This window comes from Electrona antarctica, assembly GCF_951216825.1.
Source record: "Electrona antarctica genome assembly, chromosome: 7".
In the NCBI taxonomy this organism is placed as follows: domain Eukaryota; kingdom Metazoa; phylum Chordata; class Actinopteri; order Myctophiformes; family Myctophidae; genus Electrona; species Electrona antarctica.
In genome coordinates, this window is record NC_136812.1 from 15,766,201 (window position 1) to 15,791,439 (window position 25,239).

Sequence of the window (25,239 nt, forward strand, 5' to 3'; positions counted from 1 at the left end):
AATGATGAAAACATGTCCACCGTAAGATGAACCTAAATAGGTTTGAATGGGGTTTCTAGGTGTAATTATGTAGGACTAGTAGCATGCCAAAGTTTGTGCTATTGCCATTGAGAATGCATTGGGCGTTTAAGTTAAATAACTCAGAAACTACAAAACATTTCAAAGTAAAAAGTTCCAGCATGTGTCTCCACAGTAAGCTGAATTTTAAAAAGTGTGAATGGAGTTTCTAGGTGAAAGTGATTTTGTGCCAAAATCTGCCATTGACCCCCATTATACATTTCTCAAATTTGAAAGCACTATATTTGTAAAACTATGAAACATTTCAAAGATTCGTTTTCAGGCTAACATGTCCACCATTTCAGCACCCTCCTACTAGGAGTGTTTTGGGTTTGACCCAGCACACTAGCTACTATAGGAATTCTTCAGACATCTGATTTATCCGCTGGGCCACTCAGCGGCACACATTTCAGCTGGAATTTCCAGGCTACTTGAAGCGAGTGTGGAAAGGAAAGCTAGACAGTAAAGAGTTGAGTGGGATTTGAACCCACAATCTCCAGATCATGGAGCCACTCATTTATGACTTGGGCCACATTTAACTAAACTTCTCAAATCATGACAATGTCGCCATCTCCTGGAGAATGTCTGAAATTACCTGGGGTGATAGAGGGGCCTGATGTGACAGGGCCTGTCCGGAGTCTCTTGACATCCATAATACAACTTAATCGTAACAGGCTTTATTCTGCAACAGTATTTCTAAATGTTTTACTTAGGCCAAGTAAAAACTATGAGAATTCTTACAACACTGGATATGAGATTTTTCAATCTTCCAGTGCCTAGTACTGCGATCGGCTGGATATGTTGGGCTTTAGCCAGGACTCAGGCAGTGGTGAGCACCTCATGGCACACTGCGCACAAGTTGGCATCTCGATTTGTTGGGAAATGTAATGTTGTGAAGGCACTTTCGCACCAATGTACAAGCAGAATAAACAAAGGCCACAGAAAAAAATGAATCGACCATCTTTATTTACCGACAGAGGTCAGGTCTCTAATAGCAGGGTTAGAATTCACACATCTGCTGTATCAACTGTATTTCTTTCAGAGCAATTATGCAGTGGTGCCACTGTGGAGGCTAAAGAGCAAGTCAACCTTGGAGGAAATGATTAGCACAGACGGCTGAAAGCTATTGGAGCTGGGCTGAGTTCACATTCATCTCAGTATGCGTATGTATGTGGAGTGTGTAAACTGTAGTTGTAGAAAGCAGAAGGAACTCCTGCTGCAACTCAGTCTAAATACACATCCTTCCCTCATCATCTTTGATTCAATTTAATGCTGTGTCATAATTTAACAGACACGCAGTAGATGAAAGAGGGTGAGACATTATAGACAATGAATAGCACCGCGTATACAAAGTAAATGAGAACGAAGGAAAACTTTTCGCCTGTAAATTACCCCACAGGATTTGTCACAGCACATGAAATTAGCAGTTTTCTTGACCACAGATGTTAACAATGTTATTTACATAAAATGTTTCAACAGATGCTGGGTTCACCATTTACCTGGTATTCTAGTTTCTTTGAAGCTCTACGTTGTTGTCTGCATTCTACTTAATTGATCGTTGGTTTTGTTGACTTGCACGTTTTAAGTCGCTCTGTGTAAGAGCAGCTGTGCTAAATGTCTAAATTGTAAATTGAAGTAATCAGCATTATCATCAAATGCTTTTGGAAACATTTCACTACCAAAGACCTCCCAATATGGATCCTTTGTCGATGTGCTCAAGGGTAGGTAAAGGGATCGCATATCTGCAGTGCACCATCTGAAATACAATCCAAGAGATTATGAAAATAGTTATCATTGTCAGGCCTAGGGTCACAGACAAAGACCTCTAAAAAATATATAAAAAAAACAAAAAACCTATCTTCAAATAAAAGTCTTGAAATCTCAATGAGTGAAGCAGTAACTTTTTTTCTTCAAAGAAATACCCAGTGTGGTAGAGCTTACGAGCTTGGGTTCAGAGCCCCACAGTGCGTGAATTAAAGCAATTAATACTCAGAGCAAGCCATGGGACACCCAAGATACTGGATACTTATATTTGGAAATGCATATTTTCAAGCAGCAATACAAAAAAAAGTATCCATGAACAATGCATAACCTCTGAAAAAAATACTGTATGAAAACATCCCTGCTACTTTGTTTCCAAGTACAAAACCTCTACCAATAAGTTGCTCCAGAGTAGCAAGAAGTCCTTTTCTTTTTTTCTTAGTTTTTTTGTGTTCATTTCTGTTTTTTTTTTCTTCTCCATCTTCTTTTGTGGTTTTTTTTCTTTGTTTTTTTTAACGGGTAAAATTCAGTCCAAAGTTGAGTGTCATACGTTATGACAGTCTTCGCCATCAATGAAATTCTGCTGCTGAAGGATCCAGGAACATGCAAGCCTCGTAGTGGAGGTGCCTAGGGGGCTCCTGTGGATCGGAGAGACTCCAGCCGGGCCCTTAAGCCAGGGCTGGGAAGGCCTCTGGGTCATCCACATTGGGCACGGCCACTCCACTTGGCTGGACAGAGGGGAAAATATAGAGGCAAGGCACAAGTTCAGACAATCTGACCAGTGCAAAATAAAACGTGTTTCAACGCTATCCATGACAGTTAAGAAAACCAACTTTGCCAATTAACTGTCATGAAAGAAGGATGAAGTTTTATATTCTTGACTTTCTTGTATTAATTTTACTTTTCAGACAAAACAACATGATGATGATTTCAGTTTGGTGAAGGGTTGGTGCTCAGTCCTTTTCCCAGATGACACGGCATGATGCCATTAAAATACTGCTCGTTTCACTGATCCTCAACTAGTAGTCAACGGCATATTTACAGGCGGTCACAGTCAATGGGACCGCAAGTGACATGACATGTTGTAAGCTTGTAGATCAGCAATTTCCACATTTCTTTTTTCATTATTTTGAGAGTATTTGTCTTAGCTGTCCTGTGATAATGAAGCCTTAAAACCAAACTGAAATAAAAAATATATATTCATATTTTTATGTTCCAATGTTCAATGCCAAAAAATGTGTAAACGTGACTGCCCTATCGAGTAGATGACTAAATGTCACAAGTTACCCGCTCAGTCCTGCCGCCGCCGCCGCCGCCGCCACCACCACCACCGCCACGGGGCGTCCTAGAAGGTCCATCACGGTCACGGTCGCGGTCACCGCGAGGCTCGCGGTCGCCACGGTCGCCGCGGTCGCCACGGTCGCCACGGGACTCGCCGCCTCTGCCACGGCCCCCACGGCCACCACGGGGTCCCCCGCGGCTACCACGCCCTGGACGGCCCAGGTCTCCAAAGTTGATCTCCAGCTGGGCAGTGATGTCATTGGCTGGCTTCCTGTGGTGCTCATCCTCTGCCTGAGATGGGGACAAAAACACCAATACATTTTGATTTAAACCAATAAAACCAAGGTAAATTTTGACAGCAAACTTAGATTTAGTTTTAGTGAGTCATTTTAGTAATTTGAAAAGTTTCTTTGTTTAGTTTTAGTCTACTAAATACCAAAAGAAGTTTACTAAATCTACGGCCCACGTATTTTGGCAGGACGTAATGTCAGATTTTACACCTGGTTGCTGAAAAAAGCAGATATACAAGCTCACAGCAACCAAACATAAAATAAATTAGTTCTAATGGATCTCTTCTCCACTAGTCCCTCCCTTAACATTTTAGTCTAGTTTTTATTTGTTGACGGAAATATGAATATACGTATTTAGACTTGGTCATCATAGCATAGCGTCGTTTCTTATGTATTGTTTGTCAGTGAAAAAAAAGGTAGTCAAGAGTCTACAAAATTAACATATTAATTAATATATGAATTCATATTTTTCAGTTGATGCAGTGTGCTCACTGCCCAGGTTAAACGCTTACCTTAGCAGGCTCTTCTGCTTCATCAATCAATGTACCGGCTTTCTTCTCCTGTATGAGTGAAAAAAAAATACAATAAAAATACGAAATAGTGCATGATTTCAACATGCACTCGCTGGAGAACAATGCTTTTCTGACACTGGCAACTTAGAAGACATTTGAATAGTTTATTAAAATAAATAAAACCAATGGCCTTTCCTCTCACTACCTCTTACCGCCATGTTCCCACCCTCTACAGCTTCTCCCTAGGATTACACTGGATGGCATGATGAAACATGATGTGTGCACTTCATTCACAAAGGGTTACACCCCTCCAAAAGCTTCCCGATTGGTTGGAAAGCCAGACCATGCAGAGTCAGAGAAGAGTGTGCGTGCGTGAGAGAGTGCAAGTGTTTTACAACAGCACGGTTTACAAGGAATCAGTAGTCATGAAAACACATGGAAGGACACCTTTTCTTTTCTTTTGTATAAGTCAATGTATTGAATAGAACACCCTTTAACGTCTGTGTGTTTGTTAAAAAAAAATTAACCAATGAATAGTAAAAAGTGCTTCGGACAAAACCTCCAACTCCAGGGGACCCTCAAAATGTCTGCTAAAGCAGCTAACTCCACCACCTCTCCCCCTCTCATGCAAGTAATAAACAATATATAAAGCCACAACCCCAACTTTGATGAGGCAGTATTGCTTTGTTTCCAAAATATAAGGTTTTCTTCATTTCCTGAAAATATATATGGAGTTAGGTTTCCTCACGACCTATTGATATTGATTCTGAATATTTAAAATTGTTTCAAAACTCATTTGAGGGATATACCAGCTGTGCGTTCTATGACTCGTCTCTGCTCAAGTAACTCACAGCAGCCCCACCTCTCATTCAAAACATTACTTTCTGACACATGTTGAAATTGCACAAGGCTGGAATGACAGCACAGCAATGCTCAGCACTTGCACAAATGCTCCCACTTATAGTTTGAGGTGGCAAGGATTATATTTTGGGCGCCTGTGGCAAAAACAGTCGTAATGTTGAGACCTGGTGTGTCAGTGTGTTTCTGTCTCTCGGGGGTGAGGGGTGTTAATGAATATCTGTTCAAATGTTTTATGTAAAATACAAATTAACTACATTATAAAAGCATTTACAAAATACCATTTATATATTATAATAATAATAATATTTCCAAATAGTAGCCCAGGCACTTTGACATAATTACCCAATGTCCACCTCTCTCTCTCCATGATTCGATAGGCATATAAAGAATTGCCATTGGTTTCAGTTTTGTCTACAACCAAGATTTAATTTTGGGATATGCAGTGAATACCGAAAATAGCAGACCTACAAGCTACACATAGACACGTGACGTGTCCATGGCATGTTGTGAGCTTGTAGATATTCTATTTTCGGCACAGGACACAGTCATTCAACAATATAAATGAGGCCGACTAAAATTGAAAATAATATCCCCAGCATTTAAATGGACCGGGAACAATTATTCGGATGAGGCGTTTAATACACAAAATGGTGTCAGACCCCCGGTGGTAATTAGGTGGGTATTTGCATTTAGGGCTAGCATTTGGAAATATATGGTAACAGACTTTAGTCACTCACATCTTCTGTCTTGGACTTGTGCAGCACATATCCTTTCTTCCAATCCGCTCCCTCGTTGGCCTTACGAATGTTGAACTCCACCTTGGCGGCGGAACGCTCCTTGTCCTGCACGGCCTTCCATTCATCCAGAGTCATCTCCTTGGCAACTTCCTCCTTGGGGCTTTCCTCTACCTCATTCTCCCTGCAACACACCATGTAGTGTTATGTTGCATTCAAACTAGCAGTGACAAAAAGACCAAGCGTGGCCAGCTACATTGCTTCCAAGTCACCATTGCAACAATCTTAATAATTGTAGTGCGTTCACTCATTCATTTATCCATTCAAAAAATGCCTGCCCAAAACAAAATACATTTGACATTTTCATACACTAGACCGGTGCCCGGCTGTAGAACACCGGTAACGAGGGAAGTTGGAGATCCATGTCAGGGTACCCGTTCCACCCATCTGTCCGTGTCCCTTTTATGCCCATATATGGACATTTCTATATCTGTCTCTCTGTGTCCCTTTATTCCTATATATGGAGTTCTGTGTCAGGCATTTCCAAATATGAAGTGTTGTGATGTCAGAACAGGCCAGTTCCATATATGGAGATATACTGTATATGGAGTTTAGGCATGCCCAAATATGAATGGGGCGAACGGTTTTCGAGTTACATGCATTACAGACGTACACACACATACGTACAGAGACTTGGTGCATAGATGTCTGAAAGGCATATATCTTATAATAATATATACCTCTTTTAGAAAGTCGATATCTGAGGGTTTGTTCTCAGAAACACAACCACAACTCACTTGTTCTCAGTGTCAGCGGGTGGATGCTCCTCTCCCTCAGGGTTTTCATCTGTGACGTTTGATTGGTCAAGCTCGCTGAGAGAAGGGAGGAAAAAAAAGAAAAATATTGGAACAATATGAATATGTGCATGACATGTTCCTAGTTGCATGCAATGCAGCATGATCCAAATAATGTAAAACCTTTTTGGCTTGGGTGGGGCTTTTCCCGATGCCAAATGTTTTATACTCGATAAGGCTCTACTCTGGGTTCTTAACTAATCTAGTGTCAAGGACAATTCCCCCTCGATGAAACCGACTGCCATGGACGACTTTGAGGTTTTTTGTCAGGTGAAACCTGACTAACAACTGCTCATGAAACGTAAGCGACCTAGTCATGATAGCCAATCACGTACTAGCAACCTAGTCATGATTGGCTGCCTCCTAAGCCCTGCCCCTCACCACGGAAGTCTGGCAACGCCGCCTGCACCGCGGCCAGTGCCGGCCACTCTAAGACCGCAGCTCGAGGCGACAAGTAGCTACTAGCTGCTAATGTTATGAACCAACTGCATGACAGCAGCAAAGCATGTTACATGTACCGTTTTATTGGTTTTTAATTCTTATTTTACTTGTTTTTTTGGGAGTTTAACCTATGACTTGGCCAAAATAGGGAAAAGGGGGTGAAAGTGGTCAACTGAACTGTACCAGACGTGTGGCAAATACTACAAATCTGGACCAAGCATCATTTCAAAACAGATCACTGTTGATCTGAAACTTTAGCCCAAGGTTGTATGTATTGGACAGGTGTCAAAATGCTGGGTATCACTTACTTGATATCATCCTTGACAGTGCCCCAGTTGTGAGATCCACTTCCACCACGCTTCTCCTCACCTTTCTGGCTGCTGAAACAACATTTGCCTTAGCCAGGAGCTTATGTGTCGTGTACACACAAAGGTATTTTGGTATTAAACATGAGGGAGTTGTTTTTGTTTTAGCCCACATAGTTTTCAGTCCAATTAAAATGACTACCTTCAGGTGATTATATTTATTTAATTATCTCCCACAAACGCAGCCTAGCGTGCCCAGCAAAGCCAGAGGTACTATGGAAGAATTGAACCAAACTCCACTGTGGTGAGCAGGATTTTTACCCCTGTGTCATGTTGGGTGACCCGATAGACTGTCCCCAGTTTGATTCACAGCCGGACAAACCATGTGTTGCCTGTCATGCTCCTACTCTCCCTTCTCTCTTCACCTTTCCCATCAAAAAAAGGCTTGTACATGTGGGAGAAGGCAATGTTTGACCACAGAAGATGTCATGTGACTTTTTACGGCAGAGTACTTACGATTTGTCACTGCCACTGTGTCGGTCAAATTCACGTTTTCCCCGGGAGTCGAAACCATCACTACGACCCATTCCGCGTCCTCCTCCACGACCACCACGAGCGCCTCTGGGACCTCCACGTCCTCTCATGGCGGGTCTGTCACCAACAGGCCTACAGAGACAGATGGGGAACACTCATCAAGTCATTGTATCAAAGAGTTTTCATAAATTACATAAACCAACCCATTAATGTTTGATTAACAGATAATTAAATCGCATCCACCCATGGGCAGCAGTTAGAAAACATTTAATCTCTCAAGACAGAATCTGTTAATGTTGTTAGTAGGAATAAATACAGAAGCACCCAGGAGGAAGTAGTCTAAGAAAGGTGGGGAGCTTAACAGAGTTCCTGTTTCTTAAACAAGAATTGATTTAATCAATTAATTACCAGCTGCTGCCTTATATCCAATGGCTGAGAGGTTGGCTAGAGGCAAAAAGGGTGTGGTTGTTTAGAGACGAGGCAGCCAATCAGGAAGATAGGTCGTCAGTACAGCCAATGAGAAACATAGGTCTCAACTACAGCAAATGGCCGTGAAAGCACAGCAGAGAAAACATTGATCAGCTGTGCTTACACAGCAGCTGGTAAAAGAAAAGAGGCTAAAACAAAAGTTTCCTTTTTTTAACAGAATGGGTTCCCAGATTGCTAAACATGTAGCATCTATGTCACCGTTCAACTCACTTTTCCACAGAGAATTCGCCTCCCTCTGGTTTCTCGCCACTTTCGCTGGCAGGCCTCTCAAAGCGACGCGGGGGCCGCCTGTCCACTGGTCTCCTGTCTGTGAAAGGGGGGCGACCTTCTCCCTGGCCGCCCTCCGGCCTGCGGCCCTCGCCGCGGCCCTCGCCCTCCGGCCTGCGGCCCTCGCCGCGGCCCTCGCCCTCCGGCCTGCGGCCCATCCTCCTCATACCAGCACCTGGGATAGACGACCAAGAGAACAGGACCAGTCATTAGGGGTCTGCCAGTAGATAGTCGTTGTGGTGGTGCACTGACCACCGTCCCTCGTTTGATTCTGGCTGGAGTCCTCCCCCTCTCTGCCCTCAGATTCATGTCTCCTTCCTTATACCCATCAAACGGAGAAAACTGCCAAAAAGATCACTCCAAAAAGGAATGGACATTTAACCCTTTAAAACCAGGAAGGCATCTGTGGGTGGTGTCAATTTAGATTTTATTCCAAAGTAGCAGACATATACAAGCTCACAGCAAGCTTGTACGTCTGCTATTTTAGAAGAAAAAAAATCCAGGGTTTCGTTTGATTTTTTTGTTTAGAAGGCATTAGTAGAATCAGCCTCAGGGTCTTAATGAGTTAAAGGGGGGGACGGCATTACAATTACGGTCCAATTCATCCATACTGAGAGAGGGGGGTACGCCAGTACGGGGGTATGGTAGGCTGACAAAAGGTTGACCCTTTACCATTTCTTCTGCTTTGATAAATAAATGATGACACATGTCGGTTGAAGAGTATCAAATAGATCCATAAACACCTAAAAAAAACATAGCAGTGTGTCTGTTCACACAAGCCCCTCCCCACTGCCTGAATCAACAGTTACCAAAATAGAAACCCTACCCTTCAGTACAGCGCTGCTGGCTGCACCTGTCTCATCTTCTCTCTGGCAACTAGATACAACCTAACGGACATTATTGTCGATAATAGCCAAACAACGTCCTATTGCTAAAGTTACAATTTCATCTCAAGGTTATTTGCTGTTATTGCCTGGTTGAAAGTAGGCCTACACAATGTGTTAATTTTGCGTCACATTAGAATGATAGCCATATTGAGAACTTGTTTTAACATGAGCACTAGAGCGAATAATAATAATAATGTATAAATTCAGCAATGAGCATATAAATCGCCCAAGGTTAAGAGAGGAAACGGCATCCAAAGAGAATGACATCATTCCCCAATCCCATTCCGAGGGCAGCATGTGTTGTGTGCGCCGCTTTCAAGTGTCAGTTCGTGTGTTCCGTTTATCACGGCCCACTCCCTCCAGCCACGAGGTTTATCACCATGAGAACTGACATGGTGGCCATGGTTATCTGGGCTGGCACCAGTTGTCAAAACTACGGGCTAGTGAGGTGTTAATCAATATCCCGTTTTTTATTTATATCAATACAGTGTATAGTGCGTCACTTGCTTTTGGATCACATTATCTCGCACAAGAAATACTAGTCTTTTATATTATTAGGCCCGGCCACCCAGAGATGTTCGAGGCAAAGACAAAACGTTGTGTGAATTTCGACCCACTTTACGATCTAATCCATGGGATGAATGCCTAGTTAACATCGTGTACCCACCAGGCTTTGGAGCCCTGCCTGTGTTCGTAGGCCCGAGGGGGGCAGGCCAAAACAAGTTAGACAACACGCCATTTATCTGGCCCTGCAAGATAAAGCACCCCACCTACTGCACACACTGCGATGGGTTCCGTCTGGAAAAGGCACGATTGTTCCGACAACTGACAGTTCTATGAAACTGACAGACAAAAGGAAACGTGTAGACCTCATGTCACGGGGCTTCTGGGTCGTTTCTGGCTAACAAGAAAGCAGCTTAGCGAGCTAGCATTAGCTTAAAACACGGCTAATATTACGTTAAGGCCCACTGATAATGAATTCGAATAAAGCATGTTTCACCATCTTTCTTGAGGGGCACTGGCGCCTGGCTCTCCTCCTTCTTGTCGGCGAGCGGGCTCTTTCTGTCTTTCAGGGAGTCCTTTTTTTGTTGCTTGGCAGCCTGGGCTGCGGTCTTGGCGGCACCGGGAACAGGAGCCTCCTTCTTCTTCAGCGCTGCCTGCTTCAACAGCTCGAACGGGTCCGATTCGTCGTCCAATAAATGGTCAAAACGATTGGTTATGGCACAGCCAAAACCTTCTTGCATTTGTCCGGGCATGATGGCGCCCCTTCAGCAGGATTTTCCTCCGATTCTACGAGGCTTGGTGCGAACACTTCGCTAAATGAAGCCACAAGATGGCTGGGGTAAAGAGCTTCTTCTCTTCCGGCGCGAGCTACATCCGGGACACTCACAGCGTTGGCGCGGGGTGGGGCGTGTAGTTCTCTATAACAAAGAGCTCAGGGGAGGATCACGTAGTAAAGAGAGAGGACGGACCCGCTGAAAACTACGTTACCCAAAAGGCCAAATAAGCAGCGGGGTTCTTTTTTTTAATGACTCTCTCTAGTTGTTGAACAGCATGATACCCAAATGACTTGGCTCATGTTTCCTTGCGTTTTGCATTTGAGTTCTCCAGGAAACCGCGTCCGACAAACCTTTAAACATGTATTTATGGCGATTATTTTTCAGCTCAAGACAGTCTCAATTTGGGGACAAAAACACGTTTAATACTTTTTAGTTTTATGTCCTATCCATAGACTGTAAAAGGATACTATTTTTGTAGAAATCAGAAGCAACAGGTGAAGTTGCAAGAAGTCCGTTATCACGCAGAGGCGTGAACAAACGGACAGCTTTGAAATCTCATGTAACTTGCAAACCTATAGAGGCTACCCGTGTATTAGGCCATGAAACAGATGAAACTTGTGAAAAATATATAAAGGCTTTCATGCAGAAAAAGGTACAAAACTCAACTCAAGTTTCTCAAAATTCTCATTGATCATCGGTTATTTTTTTGGAGCTCACATTAACATATCATAGGCTGTGTGATTGTCGCATGCCCTTATAAGGAAAGACAATCATCTGAGCTTTTGATGTTGATGGTGGAACATTGCTGTTACACTGGGCCACGTTAGGGCGCGTTCGGAAATAGCGCACTGAGCACACTGTGCAATGCAAACTATAGGCGAGTGCGCTCCGGTGCGGTATTTCCGAACGCACCCCAAATGTCGTGCGCCAAAGCATATTGAACATTTTATCTTTATAAAGGCTTATATCGGTCCAGAGACTAGTAGCCTATAAATAAACAATATAGGATATACGAATATGGGCAACTGAATCAAATCTAAGTTATGGCTATATCTAGAATTATTTTTTGTTTTTATTTAAGATAAAAAAAAATATCATCATATTGATGATGATTTATATAGGTCTATTATGGGCTATAATGAATGATTCTGAAATATATCAAGAGCGCGTCTAATAGTTTTGTGATGTGTGTGTGGAGTTGTGGACTGTAAATAAATAATTGCTTATATAGAAATGTTAAATGTAGGCCTAGTAGGTGACTAGGTGAACGTGAGTCACACTCACTCCCACAATGTGTAAATACCGAACCGTATATTCTAAATCTAAACGAGTCCCATATGAATCAGTCAATGTACAGGCAGCTCATTTGTCGATTCAAGCGAGCAGGCTGGAGCAGCAAGCAATCAATACACAAGGTTTTAACGGCACCCGACCCGTGGTCCGCGCAGTCAGAACACAAAGACGCGCCTCTTTATGACTATCGACGCACACTCGACAGGACAGCTCTTTACCGGCCTGTTGGACAGCTGCTGCGCTGCAGAAGAATGTCATATTAAACAAGTCAGTGCCTGCCAGTGGACATTGTTCGACAGAAGAACTCTGAGTGGTTGAATCGGCCACAGACACACGTGCGCAACGAGGATGACATCTATAATTACCAAAACGATGATTGAATCGTACGCTCTCATGATAATGGTTATGGGGGGCTTTTTCTTATATTTCTGTGGAATAGTCTGGGCTTTCTGCAACCCGAAGCACGAGTTGGATGCGGCGACCGACGTAGAGATGATAACAGCAGCACCCGAGCACTGCTGGGTGTGCGCCCAGAACCCACAAGAGCGAATTAACCATTGCACAGGTGCGCACAACGGGGCATCGCAGAAAACCGGCGACTGGCTCGCAGAGACGACCTATATAAACTTTTTGGATGACACAGATAGTTTACTGTCGGATCATCACCCAGGGTTTTGTTGTGAGGATCATGAAACTATAAACTACTGTAACATTGGGGACAGCAGCAGCATAACTTATAAGCACCAGTCATGGTGCACTCTGGATTGATTGATTTGATTATGATTATTAGGACACTATATTATAGTTGGAGGAGGCTTATTGCCTACAGCATCTTTTTTGGATAATGAGAAATTTAGGCTACTGCAAATGTGTGTTTCTTTCCGGAAATAGTTCATGCTTTATACCAAGCTAAGCATGTTATAGTGAATATGAAATTGGTTTATCCTGTCCTGGTTTATTGTATTCCGGTTCTCTCTCTCCCTCCTTTTGACATAGAAAAACTCACAACCACGAGGACAAGATAACATGAAGATCACATAACTGAAGTCATTTTATTTTATATACAAATAATAAATAAAGGCTAAAGTAGTTAGAATACTAATTTAACACTTTATGCTGTACATTCTGGGCTGGCTCACGTTTAACAGTAAATAAGCTGCAAATATGATGTCCTGGTGCCCGTGTGAGGAGGTAATGATGAAACGGTCTCAATCATAGATGCGATTAATCCACATTGATGGCTAATGCTGACTATTGTGAACACACCCCGTCTCCGATACGCTTTTCCACTTTAAGCTTCTTCCGTATGGTGTCTTCTAGTGACAGCAATTTCTCATATAAGGCCTCTGACATCTCCTCGTCAATATCCATCTGAAATGGGAAAAGAACGGTCAGATGAGAAGGGATGAGACCGACACCTCGGCATGAGAGATCTTTAGTTAGTGTCAGTGTCTGGCATTGATTAAACAGATTAAACAGACAGCTATGGCACCTGTCAGTCAGAACCAATAATAATTGCATGAAATGTCATAATTCTGTGTCCGGTATCCAGGTTTCATTCACCCATATTGTAACAACCTTCAGTGTTGTTACACAACAAATGAAACATACGTAGAGATGCAGAAAGGTTCACCCTTGTGCATATTGATTGATACCTGTCACAATCATTTTGACCTGGGAACGATTCTACAAAATGTGTTCTAAATCATGACATGTTTCTCATGAGCTTGTAGATCTGCTATTTTTCAATAGCTAAAGTATAACATAATGCTTAAAACACCAAAAGGTGTTCCCGCCCAAAATGGGTTAACTAACCACCAATTATTTGAGATCATCGCAATTATTTTTGCATAATCGTCATAATCATTTCCATGTGGAAACAAGGTGTGGACACTATTTCTGCAATTTAAAAAAATAAAAGTAGGCTGTAAAAGTAATGTCAGTCATTTCTTTATATATTTAAGTTATTTGTCATGTGCAATATTTGTTTACACATCCCAAAGGGCAAACATAAATTGTATTCACATGTTCCAATGTTCAATGCCAAAAATACAATCGTTGATCGCAATATTTGTTATGACAATTAATGGTGTAGTAAAAAGGATGTAGATCCTACTGTACCTTACATGGCTGCGTGTAGTTATTTCCTAGCCCAGACGTTAAGCTGTGGTACTTTGCATGAGGGTCCAGTGACTCTGGCTTCTGCTTAAACAGCCAGAACTACAGTACAAAAGTGCATTCATACATTATTTTTGATTCTCCTTTCTTTTCTCCCTGAAGATTCTCAATCGGATTAGAAAGTGTTTTGGTCTGCCAAATGTTTCTGTATACACCCCTTATAGCACATAATCAATTATTCAAACCAAGCATGATGGATGGCGTATTTTCGGATTGGAGAAGGAGGGGACTGCATTGGAGATCTATACATAGACAATAAACTGGCCTCTTTTGTTCAATAAATACCATCTGCCTCAGGCAATGTTTTTGCCTGAGGTACCTTCAAATTAGGCACTTTGTGAGTGAACATATCCCGAAATTTACAGTAAAACCCAAGGGCCACATGTTCTATGACATAATCCTCTCACATCCAAAATCTAAATTTATAGTTTCCCGTTTTGTTGCTGCTTTTGACTCTGGTAATCTCAGAGATGCGTGGCCTGAGGAGCTGGTCATTTCAACTGTCAATTCTAGATATAGGTTGATTCAATTTAAAGTATTTCACAGATTGCATTACGCCAAATCTAAACCTAGTAAAATGTACCAATCAGTCTCCCCAATATGTGATAGATGTGGCATTGCAGAGGGTTCTCTGTCCCATTTATTCTGGCAGTGTCTAATAATAACCCAATTTCTGGGGAGATATATTCAATAGTTTCTCCAGACAATGGGAAAGTGATATTCAGCCAGATGGCAATATTTGGTTGATCTGATGAGACAAGGGCTCCATTCCATTCCTGGCATTCCTTAAACAAGTTGATGATCTAGATATCTGGTGGCTATGGTGCATCCTTCTGATGGTCATTGATCTCAACCATGTGTCCTTTTTTGTCTTTTGTCCCTAGTTTGACTTATTGATTTTAGTTTCTGTAAGTACTGTTAATCTCTTATTTTTCAGTCATTGCATTGTTGTATACTATTTGAACTATTTGAAAATAGGCGTCTTACTGGTAATAGCACATTTCCAGTAAGACGCCTGAGGGCGAGGTCGCGTGCACGCATCCGCCTTGTTGACGGCAGACTGCTGGGCGAGCGCTGGCGCTTTGGCATGGGGGCCCGGGGGTCAGATCAACATGGAATTAATTCTGTACTTCCCATATAAGGAGCATGTCTTGAGTGTCTTTGATGAGGGCCCAGGTAGGGCCTTAATTTTCGGGCCTGTGCCGGGTGCGGCTGCACTAATAACTTTGGGGCAGGCCCGTCTAGAATTTGAATGGACAGGTATCAGTCAAAAGGGAGACATAGAAGAGGAATGATGGATGGGGAAGGATCAACATTTGGAATGTCAGAACAGGTTCTGACATATATCCATATATGGAGATCTAAGGGATTTTGGTTTGAGGTCGCTGGCCAATATTGATGACATCAGGGATCTCCATATGGGCTTAACTGCGACAGCAGGACGCATTTACTATACTGTATATCCATCTCTGATGTCACGTGATGTCACGAAGACCTGGGGGCTTGCCTGGGGTGAGTGACGGGGATTTGAGTTAGGTGTCGTGACAGAGTGACGGGATTGTGGGTTAGGTGTCGTGACAGAGTGACGGGATTGTGGGTTAGGTGTTGTGACAAAAACGCAAAGTTTCATAGTTAACTGCAACCTTTGGTCGCAACAATAGTTCTTCTGGAAATGAGTTGAATTTACATACCAATGCCTGAGCTCCATTGTGAGGTGTCAAGGTGAAAGTATTGGTAAACATTCGGATCTACAGAGATGTGAAAGAAATGTGAGCAGAATAAATCAAATAACTGGAACTATTATAACACTAAACAAAAAATATTAATAATGAAGATGAAGACAAATCAAGTGCTAAAGAACAAGAGGCTACAGTACACTCACCAGCCACAAGACAGGCATGAATAGGGTCCAAAAGAAAGCTGGGAATGAGGGTAGGATTCCATAGGTCAGGTTAGTCATCACAAAACCTGGACAGACTACTGAAGAGAACAAGCCCTAGAAAGCACAATACAACAACCTTAAGATCACACTAGGGGGGTAAAACATGGATGCATCAACCTCAAGTATAGCCATTCAACTGCATCAAATTTGGATGCGGTTATAATCGCTTACAATCTTTCTTTTTAGAGAATAATACTATGAAACATGGCAATTCTTGACAAGCTTTGTATATTATTATTGAATAATAATGCACTGGAAATCAATTCGTCCTCTATAAAAATCAATACACCAGAATATATATGTTGTGTGTTCCGTAAACTAAGGAATGTAAGGGGTGTGTGTGTGTGTGTGTGTGTGTGTGTGTGTGTGTGTGTGTGTGTGTGTGTGTGTGTGTGTGTGTGCGCGCGCACACACACATGCACACGTGTCTGTACAACAGTATGTTTGGTAAAGTTGCATACTGAAATGTTACCAGTGATTTTAGCCATGTTAACAACAAGTGTTCAGAGGCGTGTTAGTGCAGACCTGTTTGTTGAAGTGTGTGTTGAGTGCTAGGCTGAGGAGGTCTGAGGCGTATTTGGAGGAGCTGTAAGGCTGGATGCCGTTTTGGTGCTGAACATCGTTGAGGCTAAACGCAGAACGATGAGCATTACTGGAGGAGGTCCAGATGATCTGGGAGACCCGGTCTGCCTGGCACAGAAATGGCTCCAGTTCTCTGATCTGGTCCACAGAAGAACACAGGGTATAAAACTGATGATCATTCATGCATCTTTGCACATGGTGCACCTGTAATGTTACACAATACTATTACTTGAGACTACAGTCAAAGGAATGCAAGGAAGCCGTGTGTTCACAATGTTATATAAGTATGTATTACATAAGTATATTTATGTTATAGTAATGTAGTAGTATATGAGCAATAAACAGAATTAAATACGCTGGTTTTGGCGACTAATGGTCTTAGAAAAAACGTGTGGCATTGACAGAATCTCAAAATTAAAATTTTGTATGGTGAATAACTTAATTGGGATGGCATGTTCCCTAAATGGTGAAAAATATTTCCCTATCCAATTTCTAGATTTCAGCAGCCATACCTGCTCAAACCTGCCAAATGAACAGTGTGAATTCAGCAAGATGAACATGATTTGACTAGTAATTCCAGCAAGTCTCGAGAGGGACTCAGGAGATCTTTGTTGGGGAAATACATCAGTAACATGAGTATAGGTTAGTATTCACAGCACCTGATGGAGGCAGAATACAACACAGGAATCTAAAGCCAGCAATCAGCAATGCAATGCCCTTAAGGCAAGGAGAGAACAACCCACAGTCATAGAAATCGTGGTGTTAAATTTTTAATGAGCTTCGTTGCTAGGGGACAGATGGATCTAATATCCCCCGCATTTCTTCAAGGGTAAACAACAGGAATATCTCTCCCAACAGATAAAAATGGCTAAATAACTGTCTATGATAAGACATGTCTATGAAATTTCAACATACAATATATCATTAATGCCTAATTTATACTACATTGTTTGAAGGTGGTGCTCTCCAATAACAGCAGATCTGCAAGCTCACAATATGTCACGATGTGACGCAGTGTGAGCTTGTTGGTCTGCTATTTATAGCAAGCAACATCACCGCACGAATACGACAACTAACTCACCAATAGGAAGTGGCCAAAGAGGTTGGTAGCAAACACTTCCTGCAATCCATCAGGGGTGATGTTGTCCTTCTGTGTCAGGATACCCGCCCCAGTGGCAAACATGGTGATAACCTTGCTGCAATCAAAAAAAGAAAGACATTTTTTATTTATTTTCTTTTTTTTATTATATAGTGGTATGGTCTCTGTCATCATCTTTTTTACTTTGGACTTTTGTCTTTTTGGAACCCTACGACTCTTTTGGTGAGGCACATGAGAAAATAGGTGAAAGTTTGACTTCGCCTGTGCCAAGACGGGGGACCTCATCTTTCTTTAATTTTACGCACTTTTACTCACATGTTAGACAGCTCCTCACTGGGCTGCACTTCCTGGTTGCCCACAAGGAAGCTTTGAGAAGGAAAGGAAATAGTCACGTGACTGGGCTTGCGCCATGACACTTTCATGGACGCTTTCATGGTAGCCAAACCACACCCGGCCGGAAGTTGCAGAATGCACTGGAATCAATGAGAGCTCAGTGACCAGCTCATGAACAAACACTATTTCTGAATGACTGAGACCTTTTGTAAAGTAATCGCTTCTGGAAAACCACAGAAGACATTATTGTCTGCTGTGTTGCTTTTCGATGTGTACACTGTGCCATTTTATAGAGGTATGGTATCTAAAGAGCACAAAGCACCTTTCTGAACATACCAAGTATTGCGAGACTTCCCACCGTTTCCTGTCTGTCAGTCAAATATCGCGATACCTCCGAGCCAGAAACGATACCTGCTGCTGTTTAGATCCTCAAATAAAATTATATAATGTGCACTCTGTTCACATCGAAAAGCAAGTGATTACAAAACAACCTATATTCCTGAACCGATTATATGACAAAGGTCTCACTCTCAATTGTTCATAAATAATGTTTGTTATGAGCTGGTCCAGCCGGCTCCATTCACTGCCATGTATTCATTGAACTTCCGGTGTGAGTTTTGGCTCCCATGAAAGTGTCCATGAAGTGTCATGCCCAGTCACGTGACCATTTCCTTTCCTTTTCAAAGCTTCCTTGGTTGCCCCAAGGACTATCTAAAGAGGACGAGAAGCGAAGACCGTACGGGCGACTCCATGTTGCTCCATGGAAGGAAAGAAACATGCGCAGTTGAGACCAAGAAGTTGTACATGCCCAAATTTGGACATTGAATCTTCGCTTCTCGTCCTCTTTAGATAGTCCTTGGGTTGCCCAGGATCTCTTCTTCTACTGTGGTATTTTGCGCATTTGACTGGCACTGGCGGCTGGCCTCACGATCCCCCCTAATGTAATGGGAGGGAATGTGTTAACAAACACGCAGGTGTAATATCTTACACCTGTCACGTGTTTGTTAAGTCAAACTTTCACCTAAGGGCGACTGTGGCTCAAGAGGTAGAGCAGGTCGTCCAATGATCCATGGGTCGGTGGTTCGAATCCCGGCTCCTCCTGTCTACATGTCGAAGTGTCCTTGGGCAAGACACTGAACCCCAAATTGCTCCCGATGTGCTGGTTGGTACCTTGCATGGCTTCCGCCGCAATCGGTGTATGAATGTGTGTGTGAATGGGTGAATGTAATGCAGAATCTATGTAAAGCGCCTTGGATAAAGGCGCTATATAAATGCACCATTTACCATTTACCATTTACCTATTTTCAGTAGGCAGCATTACTATTAACCCATTTTGACCTGAGATCAGATTCTAAAAATGTCTTCTACATCCTGACAGTTTTCTGAAAAAGCTATGTTTCTATGTCAGTCGTTGGGCGATCTACAAGCTCATAGCGCGCCACTCTATGAGCTTGTAGATCTGCTATTTTTCAATAGCTAAAGCATAACATAGTGCTAACACCAAAAGGGGTTCCCGCCCCCAAAATGGGTTAAATGTTATTCTTTCCTTACCGGTCCTTTCAGAAGCCACCAAAATAAAATAAATTGACTTCCTCAATAGCAAGAAAATCTACACCTACACCAATTATAATTCAAATGCAATTCTTAATACTAGAACTAAAAGTCTGCATGGCCATCGTGTTGAATTTCCTCATGCCTTTTAATAAACCCAATATGCAAGTTCAAACATACACAACACCTAATCTTGCTGTATTATAAAACATAGTAATGTTGGGACAGATGTGAATGTAAAGATTTCCACTGTACCTGGAGAACAGGCCTTTGAAAAAGGCTTTCACGTCAAATGCTGGGTTGGGCATGATGCCCGCGTTGAGGTAGATGCAGTCTAGCCGGTTATACCTGTAAATGACATATACATCTATTTTACACTGCGAATCGAACAAATTCTAGCTATATCTGTAATGGGAATTTTAGAATGCCAACTACAGTGCCAAATATATGCATTATTGTGTATTTATCTACCTTCCATTAAGTCTCTTTGCTCACCAATGTGCTCAGTCTAATTCATGCAGCTGTCAATCTAACAGCTGATTTGACTCCTCCACGCTGTCAGCAAAGGTATACTTATTTGTGTGTCGCCCTTATGTTTAGCACAGATCCGTATATGGACAGTTAGTATTTGCATCTCTGTTAAGACAAGACTATAAGGACTGTCTGAGAATAGGGTTGGGGAGGCTTGCGCCCGGAGGGGCTGCTGGAACAGGCAAGGAGGCCTGTTCCTCACTCTCTGTATATTGTTTCTCTGCTGAATCTTCTTAATAAATTCTCAATACTTCACCCTGAAGAACTTTGTCATTCCTTCATTTTTGGAAGATTATTTAATCTACAACATATCCACCAGAGACGTTATTTCGTTAAAAACTAGAGGGTTGCAAAAAAGTGACAACATAAGCCTGATTTCACACGTTCACCAAAGCGTTGTGATCGTGTAGATTGGCTTGCAGATCAGCTATTTCTTTTTATACTTTTTTGGCTGTAAAATAGGCCATGGTTCAAAGAGATTAATGCATGTGTGGTACTGGTTGCAGAAAGAAAACAAGTCTCTATAAGGTGCTGTCTAGACAAGTACGTATTCTGCGTTATCCGCACAAGTATTTAGCCGATCTGCCCTTTCTGCCACACAGAGGCGGCGTTTTAGATGTAACAAAGTGTGTTGTGGGTGTGTAGAGCAAGTTATCACAAAAATACATATTTGTCCCTTTTGAAAAGGATACAAAAATGTGTTAAGGAATGGGAATTTTGTTTTACTGGAATACTGGTTAAGCAGATGTATTGCATACAATAATGACAGCTTACTGGCATAGATGGTAGTAAATTATGATGTATAGTGATCTAAAACAAGAAACCATTCACCTTAAGGTTCCAGGTGCTCACGTCCAATTCAAGTATTTATTTATGAATTAATGTTGCCAATGCCAGATTCTCTCTTGGACCTTTTGAATCAATTTGACCTGAACTTGCATTATAATGTGTAGGCCTATGTCTGTTTTATTTTTATTTTTATATATGGTCTAAACGAATTTATGTGTCACACTACAGAGATTAGAACTGTTAGATCAGGTGCAACAGCATTCAGAGGCCCCTGAGCTTTATAGGAGTCGGTGGACATTGGTCCCACTCCCTTCTCCCTTTGCCTTATCTGTGACAGCTACCTGTTGCTGTCTGTAGGCCTACACATGTATAAGTTAAATATTATAATTGGTCTGCAATTAATTTTGTCCATTTTCAATCACAGTTCAGTCTATAGAAATGAGACATGAAGAAAGGTTTCATTCAGACAAAGGAACCTGTTTATAGCATTTCACAGCATCTCAGTGTGTGTGTGTGTGAACGTTATAAATTAATTGATGGCAGATGTATATTTGTAATAAATAAAATAAAAACAGAAAAAATAAACATCGAATCCTATCTTTTCATGATTTGTTCTCAAATGTTTGTTTTGCAATGAGCTAGATGAATGTTTGTTGTTAGGCTATATAAAATAACAAGTTACATTGTTTCTAATTATATGTATGATGGACAAAATGAAAACAATAAAATGTTGAATTTTTGAGCCTAAATTCGAAAGCAAGGACAGGGTGCTGGACTGCTGGAGCCCGCTATAGTATCCACTATAGCCTTGTGTTCTGCTCTGCTCACCAACCTGCGTTTGATGTCATGGGCAGCTGTGAGGACCGAGGTGATGCTGCTGGTGTCCAGCTGCAGCAAGGCCACATGGGCGTCAGGGTGACGGGCCAGGAGGGCCGACTGAGCGGCCTGACCTCGATGCAGGCTCCTGCAGGCCAGACACAGACGTAGAGCTGGCTCTGCTGTGAGGAGGCGTTCACAAAGCGCCAGACCTATACCACTGTTGGGGAAATTAAGCCATTTTTTTTCTTTTTTTTGCTGTTTTCTAATGTGATGGTGCTGTTATAGTGAATCATTGTCTCGTGTTTCCAAATATCATTGTTAATTCAAATTCTAACCGTTTGGCTGGTGGTTCCATTTGAAAACAATCTATGGTCTGAATGTTATCTGAACGAGCTTAATTTGTACAATATATTACATTGGACGAAATGTTGTATGTAAGCCAATGATATACTTGATTGATTGATTGATTGATTGATTTAATACTTTATTAACAGTTGCATTCACTTGCATAGACAAGCACAGGGAAGTAGAGTAGGCTACAATAGTTCTGGTAAAAGGATTTATCCAAGAAAGCCTATGGCTTGTTTCCATTGATGTCCTTTTTGTACTCAATTCATCGAAACATTTAATGAATCTAATAGACATATATAATACTATGCTAATACTATGCTAAAACATCATATATAAACATAATACAAGTCTGGATTGTTTAGACAATACTGACCCAGCTGGTGCTGGATTATACTATGTGTATACCGGTGCCTATCCTTGACATGATCCTCTTTTCTGTTTGATTTATTTTACAATCAACTAAGCTATGGTCAGAAACTAAAAACCAGATTTTCGAACATAAACATCAAATCTGACAACACTCTCATCACTGACAACCTTGATGTGGCCAACTACTTGAATATCTTCTTTACAAACATATCAACAACTCTGGTTAACAAACTGCCCTCCCACTCTGGGCTCTTTGGTGTAGAGCACATTACAACCTTCTACAAAAACCTAGGTGTTTGTAAAGACGATTTTAAACTAGTTATGGTAACAACTGATGAGGTAATTAAGAAACTGAGTGCCCTCCAACCCCACAAGGCCACAGGCCATGACAACATTCCCTCCAAATTTCTCAGAGACTCAGCCATCTCTATAGCTCCAATCATCACCCACATAGTAAACCTCTCCATCAAACAGGGACAGGTCCCCCAAGATTTCAAACTGGCCAAAGTAACCCCCTTGCACAAGAAAGGGAGTAAATTAGACCCCGGCAACTACCGCCCTATTTCTATTCTTAGTTCCATCTCGAAAGTGATGGAAAAAATAGTCTATGAACAGGTTGAAAAGTATCTTGCCACTAATAAATTATTGTACGAGTTCCAATCTGGCTTCAGAACATCCCACTCCACTGACACATGCCTCCTCTATTTGAGCGACCACATCAAACAAGAGGTGGACGCTGGCAAATACTGCGGCATGGTCATGCTGGACCTCCAAAAGGCTTTTGACACCGTGAACCACTCCATACTGGTTAACAAGCTAAAAGCAATTGGTTTCGATAGCACATCAGTGAGCTGGATGCAATCCTACCTGGAGGGGAGAGAACAGATGGTGGAAGTGAACGGAACACTGTCCCCCCCCCTCCCAGTGAGCTGTGGCGTTCCACAAGGAAGCATACTAGGGCCTCTACTGTTCCTAATATATGTAAACGACATGACTTCAGCCTGTGACTGCAACTTGTTCCTGTTCGCAGATGACTCAGCACTGCTGGTCTCGGACAGGGACAAACTGCAGGTTGAAAATGCCCTCAGCTCTGAACTCGGTAGAATCTGCACCTGGCTCGCTGATAACAAACTATCTTTACACCTGGGAAAAACTGAATCCATTCTCTTTGGCTCTATTAGTAATCTCAGCAAGGCAAATGGCTTCTTGGTTAGAGTGGGTGACAATGTTATCACACGTAAAGATGAAATTACCTACCTAGGTTCCATCCTGGAGGCTAATCTTTCCGGTGATAAAATGGCCACCAACGTAATCAAAAAAGTCAACCATAGAACAAGATTCCTCTACAGGATCTCCTCACTGGTCAACAAAAACACCTTGAAGACCTTAACAGGAGCCCTTGTACAGGGTTTCTTTGACTATGCATGCACCTCCTGGTACCACAGCACCTCAAAGGCCCTTAAAACCAGGCTCCAGACTTCCCAAAACAAACTGGTCAGGCTCCTACTTGATCTAGCCCCCCGAACCCACCTCACCCCTGCCCACTTCGACAGGCTGGAATGGCTTAGGGTCGACGACAGAGTACAGCATCTTGCAATGGGTCTGGTCCACAAGATTCGATACACCACCAAGATACCCATGTACCTGTCTAGATACTTCCTTAATGTTAACGAAGTCCACACCCACAACACCAGAGGGAGTGCAACGAACCATGTACAACCCAGATTCGGCACAAACAAGGGACTAAATTCTTTTCGCTCCTATGCCACCAAAATGTGGAACGCCCTACCAACTGTCATTAAGACATGCGAATCCCTTGACTCCTTCAAAACCGCTCTCAAAGGGCACCTACGGATGGCTGCAATTCGAAACTGGCCCCCGTAAAATCTGAATCCCCCCCCCCCCGCCCCCCCCTTTTTTCCCCTCACTGTATATATTTCTTTTCCCTTTTTACCTCCTTTTTGATGAATTCTTTTTTGATGAATTCCTGTTCTGTCTATAGAAGTGTCTATTTGTACGTCTCTAAATGTTTTGATGATTTGAACATGGTGGACCCTGTTGGAAACAAGTGTAATGCTTAATTGGGTCGTCCACTCACAGTTAACAGCCTTTGTATTGAGTTTGTGCTTGAAATGTACTGTAATTCTGCAAACTGTTAATAAATTCTTCAATCAATCAATCAATCAATCAATCCTTGCTCTCCCTGTCCCCCCGCCCTCTTTTTCTTTTCTCTTCATGAAAACAAAACGATGGAACGATTTTGCACAGAAACGAATTCCGCACACTTCTTTATACCTGTGTAAGTGCTAGTAGTAAACATGTGATGTGACAAATACAGTTGATTTCTGATTCATAATGCGCGCCCATGGAATCCGATCTGTCTCTCTCAGAAGAGCTACTGTAACTTAACTGTAAGGGAAGCAAACTCGGCATTAAATCAATGATTTATAGCAATAAAGAGTAATTACCTGTTTGCTCCCGTGACCAAAACCACTTTATTCATCGTTTATGGCCGAAAGTGTGTATGTATATAATATATAAAACGTAATTAATTTACGCTAAAACAGGTGCTTTGAAGTTTTCTCCTGTCCTACAGAAAAATCACCCTTTCCTGTGGAGTCATGTTCTAAACCCCGCCTCCGAGTTGTAATTGGATGCGACGGGCCAAACGGCAGCAGTTAGCCAATGAAAGGAGTCACCTCATATCACACACACACGTGTACACACTGTACAGTCAGTGGAAAGACTGAATACAGTAAAAAAAAAAAAAAAAAAAAAGAAAAAAAGGGGTTCTCAACATAGGGGGCGTCTGTGAAATGAAAACTGTCACTGACATGTCACTGATATGA

The 25,239-nt window shown here is 42.1% G+C and overlaps 2 protein-coding genes across 4 annotated transcripts; both read right to left on the bottom strand.

Moving 5' to 3' along the window:
- Positions 1-1,001: 1,001 nt before the first annotated feature.
- On the bottom strand, positions 1,002-10,664 carry LOC306927093 (SERPINE1 mRNA-binding protein 1-like). 3 transcript variants are annotated; one of them, XM_079506742.1, is made up of 9 exons: positions 10,274-10,663; positions 8,330-8,561; positions 7,613-7,762; positions 7,100-7,168; positions 6,294-6,368; positions 5,500-5,680; positions 3,902-3,949; positions 3,106-3,390; positions 1,002-2,546 (listed from the first exon to the last, which is right to left on the bottom strand). In XM_079506742.1, the coding sequence occupies exons 1-9, from the start codon at positions 10,527-10,529 to the stop codon at positions 2,487-2,489; spliced, it is 1,356 nt and encodes a 451-aa protein (XP_079362868.1). In that variant the 5' UTR covers positions 10,530-10,663; the 3' UTR covers positions 1,002-2,486. The 3 variants fall into 3 exon arrangements, with proteins under 3 accessions (XP_079362868.1, XP_079362867.1, XP_079362869.1); XM_079506741.1 differs by having other exon boundaries at positions 7,100-7,171; XM_079506743.1 differs by lacking the exon at positions 7,100-7,168 and having other exon boundaries at positions 10,274-10,664.
- A 2,220-nt stretch (positions 10,665-12,884) lies between these two features.
- LOC306927098 (3-keto-steroid reductase/17-beta-hydroxysteroid dehydrogenase 7-like) lies at positions 12,885-24,992 on the bottom strand. The gene is made up of 9 exons (XM_079506750.1): positions 24,859-24,992; positions 21,684-21,887; positions 19,787-19,879; positions 17,630-17,744; positions 16,492-16,686; positions 15,907-16,020; positions 15,716-15,772; positions 13,968-14,066; positions 12,885-13,217 (listed from the first exon to the last, which is right to left on the bottom strand). Exons 1-9 carry the CDS (start codon positions 24,891-24,893, stop codon positions 13,098-13,100), a joined length of 1,032 nt encoding a protein of 343 aa, XP_079362876.1. The 5' UTR covers positions 24,894-24,992; the 3' UTR covers positions 12,885-13,097.
- Positions 24,993-25,239: the final 247 nt, after the last annotated feature.